The sequence below is a fragment of the Pungitius pungitius genome, chromosome 20, assembly GCF_949316345.1.
Source record: "Pungitius pungitius chromosome 20, fPunPun2.1, whole genome shotgun sequence".
In the NCBI taxonomy this organism is placed as follows: Eukaryota; Metazoa; Chordata; class Actinopteri; order Perciformes; family Gasterosteidae; genus Pungitius; species Pungitius pungitius.
In genome coordinates, this window is record NC_084919.1 from 12,380,764 (window position 1) to 12,407,677 (window position 26,914).

Sequence of the window (26,914 nt, forward strand, 5' to 3'; positions counted from 1 at the left end):
TAAGCAGAAATAAATTATATAATATTTCTGTATTAATGAAACTGCTAATTATTTCTCCATTGATTTTTTTAAATCTTCATTAGAAGGATATTCGGAGAACATGGTGAAATACTCAGTTTAAAAGATATTCATGTGATAGATAGCCATTGTATTCGATTCACCAACCGAGAAAGAGAAATGTCTGTAAAATCTTCCTTTGAGTTTGGCAAGTCAACGTTTTCTTAACTAATGTCATTTCAATCTTGTTTTGAGATTGATTTGATTGTGTGTTTTAGTGCAGATTCCAAACTTTGTAGTCTTGTATTTTGATAATTATAAAAAAAGATCTAAAAAGGTCTATCAATTCTTCCACTTGTATCCTAAAAAAAATGTGAAATGTCTCAAATATTGAATGTTGTGTACACACAATCAGCCACACAACAACTTTGCATAAATTCCTAAAATAAACTATTTGAAGATTATAAGTAGAAGTCATTCAATTCCGTCTTTTGTTTTCTTCTTTTAAAATAATCTCATTATCTTCACCAATTGGAGTCAGATGAACCGTATTGTGAGGTTTCCATCAGAAGCATCGTCTGAAGCTCATCCATTTAGCAAAACGCAGTAAATGAACCCTAAACCTTTTTGAACATCAAAGAAGTCCTACTCTCGATGTACAGTTAATTGAAGTGTGTGTGTGTGTGTGTGTGTGTGTGTGTGAGAGAGAGAGAGAGACACACAAAGACGTCTAAGAGAGTCTGACTGTGTGTATTTGTTTGTGTGTTTGTGTCACTTGTGGTTTGGTCAGAACTAAACTCCAATAAAGCCTTGCCCTCTGGTTCCTACGGTGATGGAGCACATCATCCCGCCAGCTCCTATCACACTCACACACACAAGCACACACCATGCACACACCATGCCAGCATGCATTAAACACAACTCATGGCCTAAAAAGCTCCTGCAATGGTATTGTCACACACATGCACGCAAACATGTATCAGACTTAAGAGGACACACAACTGTCTTAAATCTGTAATGGTTCACTCCTAAAATGCCTGTTTTTCCTTTTCAACCTTTTGCGCGTGCGCACACACACACACACACACACATGCTCACTCTAAGTAACTGTGACAAGTGAAGCTCCAGGCGTTATGGAACTATAGAAACCTACTACCACTGTTGATATGGCTGAAGCGCACACACACACACACACACACACACACACACACACACACACACACACACACACACACACACACTCCTCTGGTGCTCTGGAGGTCAGATGTCCTCCAGTGAGCTCCACGGTGATGTCAGCAGCAGTTTGTGTATAGCAAACTTTATTGACAAGGTTGCTGACGATGGACAACAAAGAAGAGCATGCCCAGTGGGCGCCGGGTCACCAACAGAAAACCCGCCTGGCCCTCTCCTTTTCTTTCTGACCCGTTCTCCCTCTTGTTGTCTGTTCACTGCCTCATAAGTCTTCTCCCAGAGAATCTGCCACAACCTCCAGCAAGGCCTCTGGAGTAATTTTCAATTCCAATATGAGTGAGCGAGAGAGTGATCGACAGTGAAATAAAACAAATGAATCACAGAGACGGGTCAGGTCGAAAAAAAACAACCCGCCCATTTGAAGTTTCCCCCGATGTTGATTTGTTTTGTTATTAACATTTACATTTGACCCATAAAGATGAGAAATGATGAGAGGTTTCACACATGTGATTAATAATAAAAAATATGGTGACAACAAAAATGCCTCGCAAAAACAACACCATTGATGATTTGTCGGATTGTTTTTTAGGTCAACAGTACAAATGACAAGTGATGGAACAAAAATAAAAGGGAAGACGAAGGAAATGAAAAGGATGAACCCGTTCCAGCTATTGTTTTCTCTGGAGTCACATAATGACCCACTTACTGTTTCATTCGATCTGTATTATTTATTTTTTCGAGATTCAATACGTTTTTTGAGTAACACACAAACATAAATTCAAGTTGACACACAGTCTGCGCGCAGCCAGACCTACTTTTATATTTCTCTCTATATATATATACTGAAATATATTTATCCTTGAGCTTATTTCTTTATTTGTTAATCATCAAGTTGTTGATTTTGTTTATTTGATGGCGTTGCACGATGACAGGTTGTTGACGTTGCCGGTTTTCTAAAGTCGCTTCAACATTCATTACCTGGATTCCACTGTGTGTGTGTCTTTACTTGCTTGTGCTGTCAAACTGCAGTGTTTCATCTGTTGCTAAAAAGACACTTCCCAGCCTGCACCTCTCTGACAGCCACATTCAACACATGCAAAGAGAAAACGAGTTGCCAGCAAAGCAAAATATTAAAGGAACAACATGCACAGCAACACACATATACGCGCATATCATTTTAGATATTTACTTTGATGTGATTGGATTGAATCTAGATTGCAAAAAAATCAAATTTTCCCGTATCTTTATATTGAGCCCGATGGTGTGTTTGACAACGTGGCTGGAATTAAATCTGTATGATTCACTGTATGTGAGATGTGAGATGTGTGTGTGTGTGTGTGTGTGTGTGTGTGTGTGTGTGTGTGTGTGTGTGTGTGTGTGTGTGTGTGTGTGTGTGTGTGTGTGTGTGTGTGTGTGTGTGTGTGATTAATTCATTAATTCATGTGTTGATCTATGTGTGTATGTGTCAAGTAGATAAATCTTCGATGCAGCATGTTTAGTGGTTGGTTTCTGGCTTGTCAATCACAGATGCGTGACAGTGAGCTCTGATCTGAGTGACTGGCCCTGAACCATCACACATCCATCACATTAACATGCAGGTACAAACACAGGACGTAGGACACGGCTGTGTCACCAGACGGATGTTGGAGGAAACCTGCATCGTGTATATATAGTATGATGATTACTGTATGTCAGTGACATCTACAACATTTCAATGGCACCTTTGATGGAGTATGTTCATACCCACGTAGATTAAGGCGGTTGAAAGGGAATTTAAGGGATTTTCCATGTCCTGCCCGAATAATTAGCTGATTTGGAAAATGAGCATGTGATCCGGCCCTTCAGAGTGAGACTTGGTTAAGATAATTACAGCAATAATAACAATCCAGATCAAGCAAAGGGTAAAGAAAAACACATTGTATCTCTGTAATCTCACCGTAATGAGCATGCAGGAGAAGAAGCTGGGCCATAGGAAGCCTAGGAAAACAGATCAATACTGAAATCAACGATCAATACTAAAGTTACCTTCAGTTTAAAATGAATTTATTGTTGGATGGGCATCCAGGTCCCTTGCACCTAGAAATCACAGCACCGATCTGACAATCTTGGACCAGTTTTGTGCAGAGACCATCTTTAGTTGCTCATATCTGATTATTCTAAGACATTTCTCTTCATGACTGGCGGCAAAAGCGCTTAACTTAGCACGTTATCATTCCCAGTGCTTGTGCACCAAAGGACTTCATCAAATAGGCTGAAGAAATTCACTCTTTAATAACAATTAAATAATAAACTGATAACAAATGTTATCGGAGCATTCACTTCGATGGCGAAATAAGTTTTCAGATCTGTCAGTCATGCAGCTTGTGATTGGAAAAACACTCCTCTGCCTTTACATCATTGCTTTTTAAAGAGATTGCAGTTCCATCACCCCCTGCACCAGATGCAAAATATCCGGATAGCAGTGTGGCGTTTTTCTTCTGTAAGAATCCTGTCATGTCTGAATTAAGCTCTTGGAAGCATTTACATACCAGACACCTATGTCTGAAAGACAAAGCAGACATTACTTTGACTAATAGACGAAGCCGGGGCTCAAAGCAAGGCGGCAGGCAACATCTAGAGCTGCATTAATATTAACTTTATTATAACGCCAACAACACTGTAAAGGAGAGTCACGGCTGTGTACATTTTGGTATTTGAAGTGTCTTTGAGTGTCAGAGACATATGGTTTTAACACTCAACAACTCAACATCAACATCCGCTACTGAGAACTTAAACTCTCTAATGAGGCCTTGTGCCACCGGGACTACAGGGTGTTGGTCCTCGACCTTGTGACCTTGTTTGAAATGGTTTCAATCATCTCGCAAGGCTTTCTTTCATGATCTCCGTCTTCTCTCTGCAGAGCCTCCGCACCCCATCGCCCCACCCCAGCTGCTTGGTGTCGGCCCTACATATCTGCTGATTCAGCTGAATGCTAACTCCATATTTGGAGACGGGCCTATTATACTGAAAGAGGTATGGTTTACTTTAAAGCAATCGTTGTTTAATGTGCACATAAACTAAAGCGTGAACATTGCACTGAGCTGTTCATGGGGGATTACGGGCTGGACTTCTTCTTGGCTGGGACCGGTAACTTCCTGTAGTCTCTGTTGGTTGCCTGGTAACTGCTCAGAGGAAGAAAAAAATAGAAAGGAACTGGAACTAAATATCAAACTATGCCTTTTAACGTGGATCAGGGTTTCAACTCTGTGCACGTCTCAAAGCTCTTGATTTAATGCATTTTTAAATCATACTGACATTAACATTACTAGCATACAGTCCGATGAACCTGTAACTGTCATATGCAATACGTGATGTCTGTCCTCTTTAGGTCGAGTACCGTATGACGTCAGGCAGCTGGACAGAGACGCACGCCGTGACCTCCCCCAACTACAAGCTATGGCACCTCGACCCGGACACCGAGTACGAGATCCGAGTCTTACTAACCCGACCGGGGGAGGGGGGGACGGGCAAGGCCGGACCCCCGCTCATCACCCGCACCAAATGTGCAGGTAGGACCCCAGCACACAGTCCCTGTGCCCGACTGTCCATCAGTCCGTCCTGTCTACTTGGTTTGGTCTTGGTGTCTCAGCTGGTAGAGTGATGTTTAGACAGCGAGCCGGCAGGGGCACAGCGGTAGATAGACCGTGTAGATGTGTCCGCACAGAGCCTTCATATCTTCCGCCAAAAACTCAAGACACACCTCTTTAGACCCCACCTTGACTAAAACACTAACAGTGAGAGAGAGTTTTATCTCTACGGTAGAAATTCACTTATTATAAGTTGCTTTGGATAAAAGCGTCAGCTAAATGACATGTAATGTCATGTGTCGGGGGGGAAGGACAGGAATGGCGGAGGAAAGGGGGCGAGAGCGTTAAGTCGGTCTGTGGTCGCTCGGTGATCTGAGAGAAGCAGTCATTCAAATACGGGAGGCTCGCTCCAGCTTTCTCACGTCTCTCTTCTGTTCTCTCTGTGATGATTGCTGATTTCTTGCGGCCTCTCTTCCATACGTTCTACGCATCTTTGTTTTTCTACTTCCATGTCACTGTGCCCTCTTTCTGATTGCCTCTCTCTCCCAAATTCTTTGTCTTTCCGTCTTCAATAGACGGCGGGCAGAAACACTGTCTGACATTTGTAGAAATAAACAACTGAAATATAAACACCGCTCGCCTGGGGGAGGGGAGGAGCTATCCAGAGGCGGCTGATATGCAAGAGAAGGAGAAAGAAAGAAAAGCAGCGAGCTTGAATGAGAGACAGAATCAAGAAGTGATGGAGAAATGATTAAAAACAATAAGGCTGTAAAGGAGAGAATAGAAGCGGCGGTGAGAGGCGAGAGAATGATGAAACTGGAAAATGAAAGAGAAATGAAAACTCATAACCACGGGGCCTGACCGATGTCTGCCAACCTGTGTGTGTGTGTGTGTGTGTGTGTGTGTGTGTGATTGTGTGTCTATTGGCAGAGAGGAAGTCATAGACCTGATCAGGCGCCTCTTGCATTGAACAGTTTCCCGTTTCACAGGAAAAGGAAATGAATCTTCCCCACGCAGTTAAAGACAATAGCTCGTTATGAGCCACGTGTTGTGTTGATATCAGACCAAAGCACGGAGATGCCGTCGTGGATTTAGTGCATTGCAACAAACAAACCGTTCTCTGCATCTGAATGTTTGTCTCGGAGTAGACGTTCTTCACTCCTCCGTGGTCTCCAGAGGAGTTTCAGGCGCCAGCGCCGTAGCGAGTGTCCTGATGAAGTGCACTTCGCTGGATGTTGCAAAAACCATTTGAGGGCACTTCACCGTTGTATTGCCACGCGCTGGACTGGGTGCAGTCTCTGCTGGTTGCCTAGCAACCTCACAGTGGCAACAACCAGCCAAGAAATAATCCGAGACGTAGCGTCCCGTGATTCCACATTAATAAGAGCGTTACACTTTGGCTTTTTGTCCGGATCGACAAAACAAAGCAAGGCACAACTCGTAGGCCGATGTCTTCTTGCTATGCCAACTGGCTATAGCTTCACATCTCGTACAACTATTGGCTGCGTGTCCACAAAACATGTTCAACTATTCCCTCAGGAATAAAAACAAATTGTTAGCAGTACGTCCTTTTTCAATGTTGTAAACTGTAAAAACACAGTTTGCATAATTGAGTACATAAAATCCAAATACTGAATATAACGCTCTAGAAATTTGACACAGTTCCTTAAACTTTGATTAAGGTCATTCAGACTCCCACACACAGCTGTATCCATACACATAATCGCACGCACAAACACCTGGAGATGGACTTATGTGTGTGTATTTGTTGACACACACGAGGTAGAAATGTTATTTAAATGTTAATGATTCCTTCGCTGTCTCTGTTTGGTTAGCTTCTGTCTCATCCCACCACCTGTAGTTTCCTGAATATTTAGTTCAGCGCACACGCTCGCACCGGCAAATGTGTGCACAAGGACCAGGCCTAAACTGTCACTAAGTTTATTAAAATAAGTTAAGATTAATAAGATGCAGAGCATTGATATGATAAGAGGGAGGATTTCATCACCTATGGTCTTCCACTTTCTCCTTTCATGTCGTCTTCTTCTTCTTCACTTTCCCCCTCTACCTCGTTCCAAAGCTCCCTCTTGTCTTTGCTTCCCTCCCCCTCCTCTTGATTTTTCTTTAGTGGTGATTCATTGCTCTTGTCAGAAGGGTGAAAAATAATCAACTTGAGTTGAGTGTGTGCGTGGGTGTGTGAGAGAGAGAGTGTGAGACAGAAGTAGGTGATAAAGTAGCTTTTAATCCAAATCCTGAATTTTCCGCTGAAACCCCCTTGGTCATGCCAGGTTACACACCCACACACACACCAACACAAACCCACGGAACACATACTGAGAGGCATGAGCACACACAGAGGAGACACACTAAGCAGCATCAAGATGGGGGTGCAAACACACACACACATGGCTGAGAGTATTTCTCGTATGTTGCACAAACTCAGCTTCACTTGGATTAATGGAAGAATGGAAAAACACACATTTCCAGACCCACGAGCAATACTGTTGTAGGAATCAAGCACAATATGTCACATGTACTTCTTTGTATGTGCAGACGCACGCACACCGTCAGCAGGAGAGCACTTTAAGGGTCGAGCCCTTGAAACGGCAGCCGAGAGACTTATAGACAGTAATGTTTTACCTGCAAATTCTGCGTCTCCGCCTGGTAGTTTATGGAAAATGTTGATGTTTTGAATCAATCTTTTACTGTTATTTTTTGGGCTGATTCAAAGGGTCATTTGTCAGCTACTTGGATCCCCCTCTAACATCACCAGAAGTTTGTTTATTGACTTAAAGCGCTTGACACCTCGTTCATGTCGTCTTCTGAGCTCGTTGACGTCTGACCACCGACTGATAATCCCGCCACTTATTGCTCGAGCCCTTGACGATCGTCCAGGTCGCGGCTTTCCTAATGAGCCCTTTCCATCGGCCAATCACAATCGATTCCACGTGGCTTACACAAGTGCAAATTGAATGAAAGCTGCTGCGTACATTTGAACCTTTGATCTGCTTAAATCTGGCCCAGAGAGATGCCCGAGACACGCAGAGAGAAAATGAGAGGAAGAGAGACGGAGTTTCATTTGTCTTCCTCATGACAGCGGAAGGATTACCAGGAACTAATTGGACAGATTAACTCGGATTTAGCTGCATCTCCTGTCAACCTTTTCTCTCTTGTCCCCCCCCCCCCCCCCCCCAACCTCTTTCATTCTGCTTTTCTTCACGTTTCTTCCTCCTCTGTGGTCTTTTAACTGTATGTTTGTGGGCTTTGTGTTGACATTTTTTCACCCTCAGTATAGTTCTATTTTATTTTATTTTCATTTCCCTTTGTTTTCCGTTCTTTAATTCCAACCTCTGGATTCCGCTGATATGAAGCTCGCCGTCCTCGGCGTTATTGTCAGAGTTTGCGGGCATTGTTGTTGTTTTTCAAAGCTTCCGTCTGTGGAGAACAAAGCCTTTTAGTTCCTACATGAATCCAGCTGTTGTGTTGTGTTGTGTGTCTACCGGAGGAGGGGGGGGGGGACAAGGCGCCCTCTGTGGTTTGCCGCTTGGACCCGATCCCGCTTCACTCTGGCCACGGTCCAAACTAGTTATCGTCTCTCCCCGTTCCTCCTCTCCGCCTCTTTCTTCCCCTCTCGCATCTCTCGCTTCCATTTCTATCTCTGCTCAAAAAAGAGCAAATGGTCCCTCCAGCACCGGTTTCATTTTTCCATGCATCGCTTTCTCTTTACACTTTTCTTTTCTCCTTTCCTATGCTTCTCCCTCTTGCCCCTTGTTGGATTTCTTTTCCTCTATTCGTCTCTCCTCCCACCTTTAGCTCTCGACTACCTTTCACTTCCCACAGCAGATAGACACCGTTATGCAGAAATACATTGTGGGCCAATGTAAGTGTGTGTGTGTGTGTGTGTGTGTGTGTGTGTGTGTGACAGGCAGCCAGTCATACATTTAGTTTTAATGCCACGTCTTCTTGTGAAGCAGTGTTGGAATCAAGAAACCCTGAAATCAATACAATTTATTGCACTGACCTAACGCTGTGTTTGTGTGTGTGTGTGTGTGTGTGTCCTAATAGCAAAGTTTATGGGGAGGATAGCAAGTATTGATTTAAACCGGACAGACAAACAGTCAGAGAGGAAGACAGACAGGAGGAGACCAAGCCAAGTGAGGGAGAGAGACAGGCAGAGAAAGCCAGAGGTCTCCCTCTCGCTCTATTTAAATGTCAACCCTCCAATAGCCGTTGACAATGAAATGCCCTGACCCTTCAGCTGCTAGCGCACACATAAACATGCACACAGAAAAACACACACACACAGAATAACAATATCATTTGCCCAGAACACCATTACCTTCCTCGGTGTCTTCACAACCCTTTCCTTTTCATTTTCTCTCATATGTCTGTGCATCTCTTTATTAGTGAGCTATTTACATCTAAATGACTGAACAACGTCAACATGTTTGTATTTCACTTACAGCTGTGTGTGTGTGTGTGTGTGTGTGGGTGTTTGTCCTTGACAATGCATTGTTATTATGAGTAGTTTTATTGAGGCCAACACACACACACACACACACACCTATGCACAGATTTAATCTTGATTTTGTCACATCCTGCAGCGCATACACACACACTCGCTTGTGTGTATTTGGGTAATAATCGAGTGTGAGATTGTCCATGCGCGCGCGTGAGTGTGTGAGTGACGGGCAGATAATAGGTTGTCAGAAGCGACAAGTTTGTGTCCTTGTGTTGTCTCCTCTGAGAGAGGAAGACCCAGAGAAAAACGAGAGCGAGACATTGAGGGGTTGGGGAGACGCTCCTCTCTATTTAAGGTGAGCTGTGTTTATTAAAAAATCCTGGGAGGACATACGGAAGCAAGTGGGTTCCTGAGCGAGCCAGGAGGAAGCAGCATCAACAGGTGATGGAACAATAGACACAACTTTCAAGTTGACGATTTGTTCCGGTGGCGCTGTAGTAGATTCCACTTTTCTCTGGGGATGTCCAGCGCTAATTTGGGAGATCAGTGTTGGAGTTATCGAGTTAACGAAGGACTTTTTGCCGTCTCCCCTGGAGACGACTTGTGTTAACCGACAACCAACACTGTTGTAAACCTCCTTTTTACTTGTGTCGTCTATTCTACGGTGGTGCAATGATTTCAGAATTAGTCATGATTATTTGTTTTATTTCCTTTAACACACGCAGCTGACAGCTATAGCAAGTCAAATCTCATGAGAATGTAGTGCCCGAGGTGAGCTGGTGAGGAGCAGATGGGCAAAGGTTTGGTTTTGTGTTTGCGGCGTTGCCTTTGAGTGTGTGTGTGTGTGTGTGTGTGTGTGTGTGTGTAGGGGTGGGTGGGTTCTGGAGGCATATTCATCCAGTTAAATGAGCCATTTAAGGTAATTAAAGCCCTGGGCAGGCTGAAGAGAAGGAAGATTATATTGACAATACCCGCTCTGATATCACATAAAAGATGAAAACCTAAGAGGTGCCTCTTAGAAGTTATTCAAGAAATGCTTTCATGGCAGCGAGGAAAAGGTGGACTCAGCATTGTCGCTCTTTCTTTGGCGAGGCAACGTACAATTGCCTCGCACACCAACCATGATTTAAGTAAACATTTAGTATTTTCCCATTACCTTGAGAGCGGTGATCATCCTCCCACATCACGTCCACCCTAACATGCGACCTTCTTCCCTCGTGTCCTCCTCTGCCTCGGCGCAGAACCCATGCGGACTCCTAAGCGGCTGAAGATCGCGGAGACCAGGTCCCGCCTGATAGCAGTGGACTGGGAGTCGCTGGGCTACAACATCACGCGCTGTCACACCTTCAACGTCACCATCTGCTACCACTACATGACCGCCAACAACCGCAGCAAGGCCGACTGCCTGGACATGGACCCCAAAGGTAGGGCTCGCTTTGACTGTTAATACGGGCTTGTATGTGTTTATTCCTCTGTTTTTTTACGTTGAATACAACACGACAAACAAACAAATGAAGCTGTGTGAGAGCACCTCACGTTTTCCCTGGAGTGAAGTTGGAGGATTCTAGTCCTCATGGAGGAGTCCAGTAAGGGACTTCCTCATGTTTGCAATGTTAGCACATTGTGGCGGGATGTTGCTTCTCGGTGGGATTTGCTGTTTAGCAGCAGCGTTTTAGACGTTGCTGGGACAGAACATTTGAAACAAATCGATTGACACGAGGAACGCTGCAGGCCTGAAATACGAGTTTATGTTGTTTTTATTTAATTTTTTCTCCTCAGCGCCACGCCACCTGGTGGGAAACCTGCCGCCCTACACCAACGTCAGTCTGAAGATGATTCTGACCAATCCAGAGGGAAGGAAAGAGAGCGACGAGACCGTCATCCAAACCGATGAAGATGGTATTAAACACGATAATTAATTCAGTCATCATTTGTGTCTCTATTGATGTGGTGTATGAATGTTCAGGGGACGCAACGGGCCACTGCTGGGAGATAAAGCAAATTAAAAAGGCTCAGATGTACCTTTTGTTGGTGTTATTTTCTGTGAAAGCCACATTATAATTAAGAGAAAACTCTTGAACTATAACTTAAGATACACATAAACATGTTTGAGGTGAAGAAATTGCTGTTGTAGTGCATTTAAAAACTACTTCTGCAGTGATTTTTATGAACATTTTCTTATTTTTTTGTCCAGTTCCGGGTTCAGTTCCCAGTCAGTCGCTGAGAGCCACTCCGTTCGAAGACCGAATTCTTCTTTACTGGAAGGAACCGTCAGAGCCCAATGGAGTCCTCATGCATTACGAGGTACCATAAGCAGAGGCATTGGGGAGTAGTTAACGGGGGGGGGGCTTTTTGCCAGCTTTGTCAAAAATGTTCCGTTCTGATTGTGTCTCTCTGCCCGACCTCAGATCGGCTACAGCGGCGTGCGTTCCTTTGACCCGTCGGTGCCTCTCCAGCGGCCGGAACGCACCGTGCTGCCCTCCAATGCCACGCACCACCTTTTTTCCCAGCTCCACCCGGGCGTCACGTACCAGCTCTCCATACGCGCATCCACCTCCAAAGGGTTCGGCACCGCAGCCACACTCAACGTGACAACCAATATATCGGGTAGGAACCTTTCCGTCTGCCATCGTTTTGTATGTTTCGGCGAGGCGAAACAGGGTCACTAACACACACTCCTGCTCCCTCCCCTCAGCCCCGACAATAGATGAGTACGACGGGACGGAGGCCTTTCTGAATGAAACCGCTACGACCATCACTATCCTGCTCAAACCTGCCCAGGCCAAGGGAGCTCCTATAAGGTACTGATAGATGTACAGTTCAAGTATTTTAATCGGGTTTCAACAAAGTCATTTATTAATGCGTTAGCGTTACCTTCTTCTTGTCTTCGACAGCGCCTACCAGATCGTAGTTGAGGAAGTGAATCCTCAGCGGACGCGTCGTCAAGCCTCCTCCGACTGTTTTGAGGTGATATAAATCTCTTCTACGTACATGCCATTAGCACGCCAATGCATTTACAGCCTAAGACGGCGTATTTATTCTCTGTTTGCTGTGTTACACACTTAGAGAGATACATCAGTAAGTCACCATTTGGCTCCGTAGACCATTGGACATTTAGAGCCCGACTCGTATAAAGTAGACCTTGTATGTTGATTCATAGTCAGATTATTTTATCTTAAATATATCTTCTTTCTCAGGTGCCAGTTTCCTACCACAGTGCGTCCAGCGGTGGGTCTCCATATTATTATGCCGCCCAGCTGTCCCCCAGCAGCCTGCCCGAGCCGCTCCCCTTCACTGTTGGAGACAACAAGACGTATCAGGCAAGCCTTTTTTCATCTGAGCAACAGATTATGTGCGTAGTGCAGCACAAATGTCAGGTGAACGCAAAATCAAATGGAAATGCATTAAACTTAAAATGCTGAAGAATAGGGATGTGAAATACACTCACAGTTTTTTGTCTTCTTTTTTTTCACCACATTATGTGCCAGAATTTCTGCATTTTTCGCATTAATCTGCTCATTTAACTGATCGCAAGAAATCTAAAAAGCCTGAGATAATAACAAATCATGAAACAAAGAGACAAACAAAATAATCAATCTTTGTCTGGTCTCTCATGAAGTCATCTCAATTTCTATTAATCTCCAGGGTTTCTGGAATCCTCCTCTGGCCCCGAGAAAGAACTACAACATCTACCTCCAGGCTGTCAGCAGCACGGAGAGGGTACGTAAACATGTTGGAAGAAGCACTAAACACACACGGAACCCGTGATGCTCCCCTGCTTGCTGCTGTGAATAAATATACTGTATCTACACTGTTCAAAGAGACACTTCAACCACATCACAGCTTTGACCTGCAAGCAGCGATGACTTCTGAGAGTACGTCAAAACACAAAATAACTACTGACAACTGAAAAGCCCCCACTGATTTTTGCATATGAATATGCACAGTAGTTAACACACAGAGTTACATTGTCTTAGTTCACGCTGTAGTGTGTTGTGTGTATTAAGGTGTTTCCCTTTGTTTTTCTTTAGGAAACAAAGACGCAGTGTCTGAGGCTTGCAACTAAAGGTAAGAACTGTCCCTTTACACTTAATGGTAAAAAAAGAAAATGCTACACATGTTTCAGTATTTGGCTCTCCAGAAAATCACAGAATATATTTTTGGATATTATTGGCATTAAACTATGCTCATCTTATGTTGTACAGATATGTTGTTTTCCATTAATGATTGTTCATAATGCAATCTTTTTAATATGACTGATGTACTGATTGTATTTCTAGTTTTATGAGTATTAGATGGGACAATATGAATTAACACAAGATAATGTTCCGCAGAGAGTAAACATGTTAATGTTAAGTATTTGTGTGCACATTTTAGCATGAGCACGCAGTCTAAATGTCATGTTTTTACCAGCAGCCATATGCTGATAGATTATCAGTCTGCTTAAATCCCTTTGCAACCACACACACCCACACAAACACGCACGCACACACACAAACATACACAAATGCACTCTAGCTGTTTTGAGGAAAGATTTGTGGAAATGCAGCTGATGGACCAAAGTGAGATGTGGGATAAACAGAAAAATACATTATCATGTTTTCAATGAAATTGACAATCCTGGTGATGTCGAGCTTCATAGAACAGTGAGGTCATTTAAGTTTTTGTTTCATTAAGTAACGCAGAACTACAAAGCACACAGAGGTGAAAACAAAAAGAGGTTCAATCAAAAAAAGAAACAGCCCATCGATTGTGAAGGAGCTGCTGTTTGGTTTCTCTGCTCGGAAAATGATTGATACGAGAAGTTGATTTTCTCTCAATCGACTCAACATTTAATTGACCATTCCTTTTAGCTCTACCGTCACCAGTCATGATCAGACGGCAATAATGTATGAACTAACAGGAGACTCATTATCATTATAGTCAATATAAGCGTTTGATTTGAATCTATCTCTGCATTCTATTGCGTTGACATTTTAAGATGATATGCGAGAGATAAGAAGCCGTTAAAAAAAGAGCTAAATAAAGAGCATGTCATAATACAGAAGTCATCACGATACTTGGATGTTGTGCTTGCAAGTGACTGTCGTCCTATTGCATTATGGGTGTTACTGTGGTAAAAAAAGAGGAGGAGGGGGGTTGTAATTACTTTCTGTACTCAACCGAGGGTCATTGTTTTGACTTTGCATTGTTAAAGGAGCCCAAAAGCGCAGTAAAAGTAACATAATTTTGCTGCGCAATCAGCCGTAATTAAAGAATGAATCATCATGGCTGATTGATTGCTGTATCTTTTATAAAGACCCATTAAGGGGCCGACGCTGTAAAGTAGCTTGCAGGATGAATGGTGTGCAGTGTAGCATTGTTCCATGCAATGTCCTTGTTCTTATACAATGGGGGGAAAAAACAACGTTTTAAAAAGTTTGAAAAGAATAATCCCGTGGGGCGGATCGAAGGAGGGCTCGGCTCTCTGCGGAGCATCTGAGGTGTCGTGTTTCGGCTCTGAAACGAGAGGACACGCCGGGCGTTACCGTGTTCCCAGAGTGGTCCTTTACACGGTTTGCCGGTGGTTGCGTTTACCGGGAACCGGTCGCTCAGCCAGCGGCTGCTGGAGATGACACCGGCCGTGAGGGGTCTTCGTGAAGCTGAACGTGTCTCGGCAGAAAGACGCTCTAATGGACAGAGAGGTCAGAGGAGCGTCCCCTCCTTTCTCTCTGCATCCTTCTGCGTGTGTGCACTCAGCCGTGCATGCGGGAGGGAGGATTAAGCGATGGTGGCCCTATTAGGTCATCTGGGGCATTGTGTGTTGTCAACGCTGCCTCAGGGTTTTTTTTTTTGTGTGTGTGTGTGTGTGTGTGTGTGTGTGTGTGTGTGTGTGTGTGTGTGTGTGTTTTTGTAACTATGTGGCTGAGTTGTGGATGTTAGGGTACTGACCTGGATAATTTTTTACAGACATTAAAAGCTACCGCCGACATTATGAGGTTAGGTCCTGGGACCCAGAGCCTTTTAAAGATCTTTTTTCTTTTTTGTTAAGTCTTGTTATGATGCCTTTTACCCATAAACACACCCTGATCCAAACCAGTTTGTGTTTTTTTCATAACTAACATTAATATTCAATCGTTCTAATATTGCTCCATGTATTAGTCGGTCAGTACCAATGTACTATACATTCGGCATTGATGGATTAGTGCTGCTGTAGCGTACATCCAAATGATAATGCTTGTAACTGTTATATTGTTGCAAAACAATATAACAGTTACAAAAATACAAATTTTTTGCTAGGAACAATTCCTTTAAAAACAAACATGGAAATACTATTTCTTTTGTGTCCATGAAACGTTGTGCACATTGCAAATGTTGTGTCTTTGATTCACAAAAAGTATTTCCCAACCTCACGAAGAGGCATTATCAATAAATCCCATGTAAAGTCCCAAGACCAACAATGATGGTGATAAGCATATAAGTGCATACTAATAATAGCTTGTGTAGCCAAAAGCCTGATATCTTATTCCTTTGATTAGTCAAAAACAATTTAAAAGCATCTGATACCATCCAACATCATTTCCATTTTTTTGACCTTTTTTTAAATGACTGATTTGGGCTGTATAAATTAAGGGAGTTGGAAAGAACTGAAGTCAAATAAAAATAACAAATATGCCAATTTCCTCTGTTCAGAAGAAAAACTGTGAGGCTGATGCTTCATCTTTCAACCTAAGTTCCATGGTTTAGTTCAATATCGTTACATAATGACTCAGGACTGAACCTTTCAAGGATTTCCACTGCAAATACATTTTATATTACAAATGAATATGTTGGGGTCAAAAATACTGCGGGAGAGAGATTATGCTCCTCTTGTTGATGTTCAGCATTGGAAGTAGATTATTGTTTGATAGATGTATTGCATTATATTGAGTTATGCGCATATGTCTTTGTGTTGGATTATTCGGATTATCGTAATGCACGATAATGTCCTTACGCTGCAGGACAAACTACTCTGGCGTTATGGGATCAGATCTCTAAGCTGAGGGGCACCAAAACAGACGATGGCTCTCTCGCTGTTGACTTTCTGTGCATGATCAACATGGTTAAATCTCCGCCAGAGCATGCACTCTGCATCAAACCATCATTTGTGAATAATATTCCAAGCAGACAAAATCCGGGGTTAAGACCGTTCTCTGAAGTCATCAGGAACAGAAACGATGTAATATACAATGACATCGGGGCACAAACGTTGGAAAGCCACAGACAAATTGAATTTCAAAGGTGTTTCCCGACGAGAGTGTGACGCTAAGGATGAGCTGAACGACATCGGTCCAAGACACACACATTTAAGTGAACATTTCTTTATTTTTGTATATTTGTATACATTTGTTATACCACATCTGGAAATGTATGAACAAAAAGCGCTGCTGTGTGTTTACTGCACTTTAACTTCACATTACACAAGAAAATGCAGAATGGCTTACTCATTTTAAATGGATGATTTTTTTTAGCTGTGTTGGCATCACGACTTGCATGTCGGTCAGTTGCTCGAACGGGAATATCTCAAATACCTCAAGTTATCCAGTTATCCATTCCTCCCAAATGAGGAGTTCCAAATACTTTGGTTTTAATCTAGTCAACCCAGCAGGTCCACATTTTGACTTCCGCTTTGCAATCACTCCTCATGTACTAGATGTATCCACATAAACCTTGTACTGACATTCATGGCCCCTCCGGGAGGACTTTGGCGATCCAATGACTCTCAATCTTTCATCCCCATCCGGACACCATTTTAGCCTCAGCATGGTGAGATGCTAAATGATGGCGCATTATAAATGTGCATTTGTGGCTGCGGCCGATAGTGGTGCACTCGGTCGGTAAAGATCTATTTTCTCTTTCCTTGCAAAAAGTATAAATGCTTTAAACCCCATTGGATGCCTCCCGTAGAACTCATTCTCTAAATTGTGCAGATATGAACTGTATGAATACTGGTGAGGGAGAATGTATTGTTAATAAGGCCCGTAGAGCAAAGAAGTTCCTTAAACAGAGCGTTAGGGTATATTTGAATACTTTGTGCCAGTTGCCATGGTATTTGTCTTTGCAGTTGTACGACTTTGCTTTACAGGGAATATTTAGATGCTTGATATTTACCTGATCTTTAGCATAGGAATGTTTAAATAGCGCCTCATAGCTCTCACCCCTTTCCTGATGTCAGCGCATTGTAAGGACATCTTGACAGAAGACAAACATAATTCCTCTGGCTGTTGATTGGAATACTTCTCCAGCCTTTGGTGCCACGGGGGGTTGTGTAAGTACTTCAAAGAGTGGAAAGAATCTGTCATTTGTTGAACAGGCAAGAACTTTGTAACAGAAATTCACTGTCTTACAGTAGATTAGTATTGAAGGGGGGGGGGGATGTAGCTTAGAAAGAAACCGCACGTATCCAACCGCCATCATAACAGAACGATGACACAAAACAACCCCCAGCTCAAAAACCCTTCAGCAGTAAACTAAGTGACATCTCAGAAGATACGGTCTGAGATGGACACGCGTTTGATTAAATTAAATAGTACTGTTTATATTTTCTCGACACAACAATGTCTACTAAATGTGGATGTGGTATGTGGTATGATCATGTACCTACCTACTGCTACCAAATCATCAATGGGGTTCAGGTAGCGTGAGCTGATGTGTTCGCTGCAGCGCGTTGACGTCGTTTTCTCGGCATTGTAAATGTTTCAGGGGCCACGGAGGAGCCAGAAGTCATTCCCGACCCCGCGAAACAGACGGATCGGGTGGTGAAGATCGCTGGCATCAGCGCTGGGGTCCTCGTCTTCATTCTGCTGGTGCTGGTAGCCATCCTATTGGTCAAGAAGAGGTGAGTGGCGGCCAACGCCCGCTTAAGAAGGCTTCAGTGGAGAATCTTAAGGAGTGCAAATACTACGTGAACAAACAGTAGTACTACACCAACACACATGCGAATGCAAGGACACACATACAAATGTGCAACTGAATCCATTCTATTGTTGTGTGTTGGTCCAGTATTTGCTATTAGTAAAACCATCTTCCATCCATCCACCATGAACTGTTGATCTCCCTTCAGAACCGGCTCGATCACTTCCTGAAGTTTGTTCTTTTTTCAAGGGACTAAATAGCTGATGGCTTGATTTGCTGAGATCGAATAGAAAACATGGTGCGTCCAAAATTAGAATCTCCTGCCTCACAGTGTGATTTAGCGCAGGAGAGATGTGAGGCCGCTCAGTGCATCAAACTAGATGAAACAACAACCACTCGAGACACGCTGAGAGTTGAAGGGAAGGGAAACACAAAGAGATCCTCAAGCAGACGATGTTAGGATTCAAATTAGAATGTTCCAATGTACTTGGATTCCTTAAACACATCACCGACTTAATTCAGACTACAATGTGGTGAGGTGAAAGGAGACATAGAGGAAGATGCCATTCTGCGATGTTGTTGGTTTTTAAAGTTGCTCGAGGAAAAAGAGATAGAGGTGCCGCCGAAAAATTACATTATAATCCAGTGAAGAGCACTCGTTGTTCTGTCCACTTTATTCTTTTAGGTCAACACACACAATAATTCAGGAGAAACAAGTTTTCGTGTGGTGAAAAGTGGTCTAACAGATTCTGATTTTCAGTTTTCAGTTTTTGCAAACATGGAAACATCCATTTATAGATATTCCCTTCCACTCACACACACACTCCGCTTCCATCAGGGATAGGGGTTGTGTTTCGGATGTGTTGGTTTGGTGCAGGGCTCCACCATGTGGTGGTTAAACACACAAGCAATGTTTGAATGCAGCATCAGAGATATGACTCCCATGTCTAAAATGCATTGCAGATGTACCAGAACTGTATAATTCTTTATTTATCAGCACTTCACAACACATTTTAAACATTTTAAAAATACGTATACGTTTAAGTATTAATATATCATATTATCGTATTGTGTATAAAGTATATACCTCTGTGCCATTCCCTCGTGATGCCTGTTATCTCTATGCAATGGTCCCATTTCCGTTCACAAAGACTCATCCGAATTGTCTAATATCATCACGTTGAGTCCACGACGCTGTAAGGAGAGTCATCTTCATGCTTTAAAGGCGGCCCCCACCCCTCCTCAAAGTCTAGACCTTTTTATCTTTGCAAGCAATCAGCTCTCTTTTCATCCAACCTGAGTAACTGTGACGTTACACGAGTCTGAATTATGTCTTTCTACTATTCAGGGCGTACGTGTGCATGTGCGTGCATGCAAGTCGTGAACAAAAGTGTATGCGTGTAATAATTAACTATTACTAAACGCGCCGTACTCCCTGTGACCTTTCAATTAAAAGCGGGTGTTCAGGGAACCAAAGTGCCTCATCTAAAGAGAATAATTAGCAACCCAATTTGCATATTCAAGACAAATATATTCATGCTGAGTGAATTATACCACATCTGGAAATGTATGAACACAAATGGCTTAATTTGCTCATTGACCACCATGTATCTTTTAGATCTATCTTTTCTTAAGATTTAAGAATACATTTAAGATGAATAATGATGGTCAAATCATCGACTGTGTCTTTCAGGAGATTCGCTGAAGTTTTGCATCAAGGAAAACCAGCAAGTAAAAAACAGCTTCTTAATTGCAACCAATTAGGATTTTGCTCAGCAAATGAAAAACTATTTGTCATTAAAGTCAGTGATTAAGTCATCACCAGAGAACGTTGCTCCTGCAGCCCCTGACTGTCGTATGCTTATGTCAATTCTCATAATGAATTCATCCGATCCAGCAGTCGTGGGGGCCGTGAAAATATTTGATTTATTGCCAAAGCTGCTAATATTTTCTATTAAGAGTTGTTGAAATAACTGCACCACCATCCCAAAAAACTGACAGATTTAGATTTTATTTGGAAACGCAATATTCCATTCTGTAGAGGCTCGCGGAAGGAAATCAAATATTTTTTTCAATTGTGTTTCTCGGTTAATACTTTTTTTACATTTTCGTTTTTAGTTTAATTTGTGAGAACAGGCGCGACGGAGTAGTAACCGAACTTCGATCAACTGATGACAGCAGTCTGGTTTAGAAAAAGTTCTGCATGTCTCTGCCCTGCTTTCTTATGAGCTGTGACATCATTTGTGTTGAGACCTTAAATCATAACCTACAAGTTGTAGACTGGTTTGTGAACTAAACTGCTTCCAGTGTATTTTCAAAATGTGTCTAATGTTATCAGGATTTATCAGCTATGTCAGTAGTTTGCCATGAAGGTTTCTGGGGAGATCAATCTTCATCGTTCATAAAACCTTTTGCAACTTTTGACAATACTGCATCTTTAAAATGGTGGGACATGATGACTCTGAAATGACATCATGCTTGCTTTACAGGAAGCAAGCTGCGTTGAGCTACAGATAACATAGCTTTGTGTAAATTATTTACTTTTATAGGCGTAAGGAAATTGTTATTGGCTGATTTGGGCTAAAAGAAACTTCCGTTCAGGGACTTCTAAAAATGGCAATTTTCTGCTTAAAAAAATAATGTTTGAATATTTTATTCAAAAGACGACTAAGAATATGTTCTATTATTAATAGGTATTTGTTATTTTAGTCTTATTTGTATAATTATATTATCTTGGCCTGTTTAGTAGTATTTACTCAGTATTAAACTTAAGCTTAGAGTATTTATAAAAAATAAATCATGTGGGCCCTTAGTTATTATAAAAAAAAACTTTGCATGACCCTCAAGTTCCAGCAATCAAAAGGTGTTTTATTCTGTTTCTGTTGTTGCTGGTTGGGACAAGACAACATTGTCCTAATTTGCACATTCATGACCTTTGTGTCTCATTCTTTGCTTTCTGATTGGCTCACAACCCCAGGAGGACCTACTATTCATACTCTTATTACCTGTAAGTAAACAACAAATCAACAATCAGCTCACCCAGCTGCTGTTATCTTATTGGGTGAATTATTAGTGGCTAGTTGTTGTTATTTTTAAAGATGCAGTATACTTTTTTCAAGACAAAACACATTTTCAGCTCTGACCAACCAGCCCAAGCCATCCTCATTGACGCCTTGCCAGGGTGGGGGTACGTTCACTTTCATGTCAGTCAGGTCAAGTCCTTCCTTATTATCATCTATATTTAAGTACTTTAAATGCGGCTTTATAATTATTAAAGGCTTTTTGTCGTTGTTTTGCAAGAGATAATGTAATAATAATAATAATAATGACGCTAAATCATAAATTTAAACTTTAAAGGGACTAAACTGACAACTGAACTGACCTCGGCCCTGGTGTCCTCTACATGCTCCAAAGTTGCTCTGAAGCAGGATTATAAAGGCCAAAGTGGGCCATAAACCAGAACAAAGCAGGCCAAAGTGGGCCGACACAGGCCATAAGCGTGTTATTTGAAAAAAGAATGCTGCACTTGTGACTTGTAGCTCTTTGTGTGCATGTAGTCATGTGTTCATCCATCCGCCCATCCAGTCATCGGCATCATGGGTACTCCGCTGCACACAGTGCCTCAGCCAGCTCCCTGTGGAGCACACGGCTCATATTTCGGTAGTTGTTGGTGGGTTTTCTCGTGTCGTGGATACTCTTTACTTCTCTACTGCGTTTCTTGTTGTCTCTCGTCGGGCTGTGACCAAAATCAATAGTCTCCTGTGTTCACCAGGCAAACAACGTGTTGTTTGAATAGTTTATTCTTTTGACTTAAATGTTATCGTTTGATGTTCAATTTAATGTTAAATTAAATGTGGTGTTATTTTCGTTGATCTAATTTGATGAAATGGGCGAAAAAATTGTTGGAGTGAAAATTCGAGACGCTCATCCATTCAAGTACATTCATCAGGAGATTTGACTGTATGCATTTCCTCTTACTATCCTCAAATAAATGAAGGTCTGCAGCGCGTTGCGTTTTGAGATAACGCTCACTGAAATAGAGATTTAGTTCTGGTCACAGCTACGCCTTTTCTCTGTTTCTACATCTCCCCTTTGTTTATGTATACATACAGTATATATATATGTGTGTGTGTATACATACATGTACTGTACCATTACACAGCATATGGTGGTTGCTTATATATGCTTCGCTTTGTATGTGTCTGTTTGACAATACACTTCCAAACAGATACACCGGGTGAGCAGCTAAACCAGTGTGTGTGTGTGTGTGTGTGTGTGTGTGTGTGTGTGTGTGTGTGTGTGTGTGTGTGTGTGTGTGTGTGTGTGTGTGTGTGTGTGTGTGTGTGTGTGTGTGTGTGTGTGTGTGTGTGTGTGTGTGTGTGTGTGTGTGTGTGGTACTAGAGGTGGCGTTGTTGTATTTTGGGGTAAAAAGGTCAAATGAACAATAACACAAAGCATGCTTTCTGTCTGTTGACTGGGGAAGAAATCAGAGCTGTTCATCGGATCGGTTCTGCAACAATTATTACTAGTATCGTCTCCATCTCTGATAGACTCTTTTCATGTGATACAGCAACTTGTGTTAAGTAGGTGGAATTATACTACATGTTTGCTCTTTCCTGTATAGATGTTCTCCAACTGATGTACATCTATGGCTTTGGGTACAAAATGTTCATGCATGCTCATTCCTGGGATTTTATGTATTGCACAAATTAAGAGTTACACCTAAAAAATGTATAACTTGATATTTAGATTTTGTACTGTTATCTTTCTTCGCCTTGATTTCTTGTAGTCTGCAAAGAAAAAAATTAATTTAATTCCACAATTTAAGAAGGCTTGTGAAGAATAATAGAAGATTTCTAGAAATATTTTGTAGCTGTCTCAAATAATTCTGGACTATTTGTGATGTGACCTTAAGACTCTGGTACTTTGATTGGTAAATGATTTTTCCTGAGCTTCTTCAGATCAAAAGTCATTTGTTTTAATGGGATTTTCCTCTTTGCTGTTGGATGAAAACCAAATACTTAAATCTGTTTTTTTCTCCCTTTCTAAAAAAAAAAAAGAGGAGTTTCCGACAATAGAAATATAGATATGGAATAAACGGTGTGTTTTTCATCTGACGGCTCTTCTACGGTACAGAGGTTGATGGAAGCTTTTTACCTTGCTGCTTGTGGGCCGTAGGCCGCTCCCCCTGGTCTGCATCAGATGCTACTTCCCCTCCGCTCCCGTAGCTGAGCCTGTTACATGCTGCCATTTACAAACGAGCCTCTCCACTCCCCCGCTTGCCTGTTCTTTCCTCTTCTCCTCCTCTCTTATTCTCTTCTCCTCACCTGTCTTCTCGTCCTTGTTGGATACAGACTTTGCATCTTGAATCAGCAGCCTGCAGCCCCCCAGCTATGCTTTTATTGCCTAAAGTGACGTGATACCACCTACTTTATACAAAATCATACCCTACTGAATCATTTACAGAATATTCCCGACAATGGCGGCGGTCTGCAGGCCGGTTGACTGTCTATGTGTTTATGAAATGCCTAATTGTGTCGCTCTCTGCTCCTGACAGGAAACTGGCTAAAAAACGTAAAGACGCCATCGGAACGACGCGGCAGGAAATGACTCACATGGTGAACGCCATGGATCGCAGCTACGCCGACCAGAGCACTCTGCATGGAGAAGATCCCATGGCCGTGACATTTATGGACTCTCACAACTACAACAACCGATGTAGGTCGAAGAAGGAGACTATGTTTATTGTTATCAATAACCTTAAAATGTAGCCTGAACACAACCTCAATAATACTCAGTTTACTTATTTTCACCTTTCCTCTCTTCTATTAACGCTGATGAGACATTTGTATTCAAACTAATTTACAGTGCTCAAGCTCAGTTGTCACTCCAGAATTTCAATTTGGAAACTATAATAATTGTAATTGGTGAACCTTTCCTTTTTGATGTTTTGGTTAGTTATTCAGGTGCCAGTTTACAGAGTCTAAAGCGACCTTCAAATGTCTCTTAATGTCCGACCAACAGTCCAAAACCCCCAATTATTCAGTTCAGTGTTATAAGGCAAAGAAAATCCTCACATTGCAGATACAGCTACTAGATACTGTTTGGTAATTGGATGGTTTCTGTAGTACTACATACATTTCCTTCCCGTGTTTCTTCTAACAGCGCCCAACGATCCTCTGGTTCCTACGGCCGTGCTAGGTGAGAAATCTGGCATAGATCTGTCACGTTAACCACCAAGCTCCCTTTAGTGATCACCCATCCACATCCGAACGCCCCGTAGCCCCCGTCTTTGTGCGTCTCCACGTCGGCCCCCATGTAACGTCCGCAGACGAGGTCAAAGGTTCCATCACACCCTGCATCGCGTGTCACTTGATATGACCTTGGTCAAGTTTGTTTCAGTTGGGGGTTTTAGTACCACAATGACGTCTCCTATCCGCATTTTAGAAGTGCTAACAAATACTTCTACTGTTACACACATGGCTGCATACATCTAGGCAGTGAACTGAAATAAAACACAAACCAAATACAAAATAGATGTTTGGATTTGGTTGCATGCTACATGCGGCGTGTTCGTCTTACCTTTTTTTTATGCCACTTGGTGCCAACACTCTATGTAAAACATTGCTGGTACTACAAACTCCCAACAGCCAGTGCTGTGTGTCCCTCAGGTTCCTTCACTTCCCACCTAAGCCACGGTTTCTGTTTCCCACCGAGCGCTGTCGATATTCCCAGTAACCACCATCATTCCCCCTCACAGGCCTCATTCATTTCCACAGTTTCGAGTCGTCTTAAGGCATGCCTTTCCCATCCCATTAAAACAACAGAAACACGATGCTTAAAAGGAGGACAGGAGGACAATTTGTCTCATCGCCAACGCAAGATGGTCTGCAGATTAAATCTGTGACATGCAGTGACAGTGAATAACTCAGTTTGGCAGAGCTTTTTCCATGCGGTGGATCTCAAAGTCTGCTCGAGTATCTACCATCTGTGATATTCCCTTGGCTGAAGAGGGGAAGCTCCGTTTTTTCTGCTAGGTTGGATCTCCTCACCAGCTCCAATGTGTTTGTCCTTCGTTTAGTCTAGTGCTGATACCGCAGCACCATGCAGAGTTCTAACAAACCCCTTAAGGGCTCCTCGAGCCACGACGCCACCCGACTGTTAACTAACCGATACGCCGCCCTTGATTTAGACTGAAGGCCGCAGTTATGATCTGTCTTTGCCCATCACATCAACGAGTGGAGAGAAGTAGCAAATTAAGAGGCGGTGTCGGTTCGGGTTTACTGTTAATTGCCCTGACGAGGACCTAGCGAACCTTTAACAACCAGCGATGAGCCAACATGTCCTCGGAGCAGATAAAGGCATCAGCTGGATGAAAGAAACCGTGTCAGTTAATAAACAGCGGTGGAGATGAAATCACTCGGTTGATCTGCGACCCCGACCCAGTCCATTATACGAGCCGTCAGTCCGTGCTCACTAGTGTCAGCCCGCATCGTGCCGCGCTCGCACCGACGTTTTCGGTGGCAATTTGTCCCCTTCGTTAGCTGCCTCTATAATGCTTTTTTTAAACGTACAAGCGAGCAAAAATGCTAAGTTGATTAACTAATTGGAACATTTCGTCACCACATAGCAGATGATTGCTCGCCCGTGGTTTACGTCTATTGTTTGGTTTCTAATACAAAAGAGGCCAAAACGTGTTATGTGGTGAAATGTGCTCATATTGAAGGCGTAGACTCAATGGCACAGTGACACATACAGTGTGTTTGAAGCAGAAGTCACTGGATGAACAATGACAGTGAACTTTACAGCTCATTTTAAGTCGTGTCCTCCTTCTTGGTGTCTCATGTTGCTAATGGGGTTTTAGTCAAGTGTCTCCATTGTTGATTGGTGTGGTCATCCATTTTTTTTCCATCAACCATAATATGTTGCCCTTTTTGGGTTCTTCACATCTATCAAAGGTACCAAAGTAAAGCAGTACATCATGTTTAGTCTTATCTAATCCGCCCATCCAGCCGTCTCACTGAAGCTTCTGCTCTTCTCTTTTTCTGCTGCTTTAACATGTAGTTCCAATCACAGGTGAGTTTAGACCGAGACAACTGACTCTGTTTGGTTTGTGTTCAGTATATTTATAATAGTAATAGTTCAAAGCCACCAGCAGGTACTAGTTTTTGGAAGGATGTAAACGTCTTTGTTTTGTTGCATTTCCATGGATAAATAGTAACGTGTTCGCAATGAACCCAAAGCACAAATTAAACCAACTCCCGTCTCGTCGTAGACGAGAACCACAGCGCCTCGGCGGCGGAGAACAGCCGGCTCCTGGATGTTCCGCGGTACCACTGCGAGGGAACCGAATCCCCCTACCAGACGGGACAGCTGCACCCCGCCATCAGGGTGGCCGACCTGCTGCAGCACATCAACCTCATGAAAACCTCTGACAGCTACGGCTTTAAGGAGGAGTATGAAGTAAGATTATAATAAGCGGTGCTTTCATCTGTGGCACTAGCGGGCAATAGCCGTGGTATTAGTTGCCAGGCTGAGTCGGAGGTGGCCAAACTGCAAATGAGCTGCCAGTAGAAGTAGTCCTGTTAATCGTGTTTTCAGAAGAACTGTCATGACCTTGTGTATGACCCAGATGGGTATATTTCTGTTTCTACATGGGCGGACTCGACGGTGCAATGCCTTCTGATATCTGAAGTGTATTGCGCTCACATTTTTTAAAGGAAAGCTTATTAAAAAAGTCAATGAAGCGTCATTTGATCTCTTGACATACATTCAAATGATGAAATGACTACCAAGGTTTTGTTACTACTCTTTGAGAGTTTTT

General features: G+C 42.7%; 1 protein-coding gene across 25 annotated transcripts in view; it reads left to right on the plus strand.

Annotated features, from left to right (window-relative positions):
• The window catches only part of ptprk (protein tyrosine phosphatase receptor type K), an 84,025-nt gene that overhangs the window by 45,804 nt on the left and 11,307 nt on the right, over window positions 1–26,914 (plus strand). For 14 of the 25 annotated variants that reach the window (XM_037448844.2, XM_037448847.2, XM_037448854.2 and 11 more), the window contains 17 exons: window positions 4,088–4,200; window positions 4,556–4,736; window positions 10,458–10,640; window positions 10,996–11,115; window positions 11,411–11,520; window positions 11,625–11,823; window positions 11,912–12,017; window positions 12,111–12,183; window positions 12,414–12,536; window positions 12,862–12,936; window positions 13,248–13,284; window positions 17,938–18,073; window positions 21,068–21,097; window positions 23,648–23,808; window positions 24,256–24,291; window positions 26,155–26,166; window positions 26,366–26,553. In XM_037448844.2, the coding sequence (XP_037304741.2) occupies window positions 4,088–4,200; window positions 4,556–4,736; window positions 10,458–10,640; window positions 10,996–11,115; window positions 11,411–11,520; window positions 11,625–11,823; window positions 11,912–12,017; window positions 12,111–12,183; window positions 12,414–12,536; window positions 12,862–12,936; window positions 13,248–13,284; window positions 17,938–18,073; window positions 21,068–21,097; window positions 23,648–23,808; window positions 24,256–24,291; window positions 26,155–26,166; window positions 26,366–26,553 (1,883 nt within the window). The remainder of the gene's footprint in view (window positions 1–4,087; window positions 4,201–4,555; window positions 4,737–10,457; window positions 10,641–10,995; window positions 11,116–11,410; window positions 11,521–11,624; window positions 11,824–11,911; window positions 12,018–12,110; window positions 12,184–12,413; window positions 12,537–12,861; window positions 12,937–13,247; window positions 13,285–17,937; window positions 18,074–21,067; window positions 21,098–23,647; window positions 23,809–24,255; window positions 24,292–26,154; window positions 26,167–26,365; window positions 26,554–26,914) is intronic. The other 11 variants (XM_037448852.2, XM_037448863.2, XM_037448871.2 and 8 more) reach the window with 5 other exon arrangements.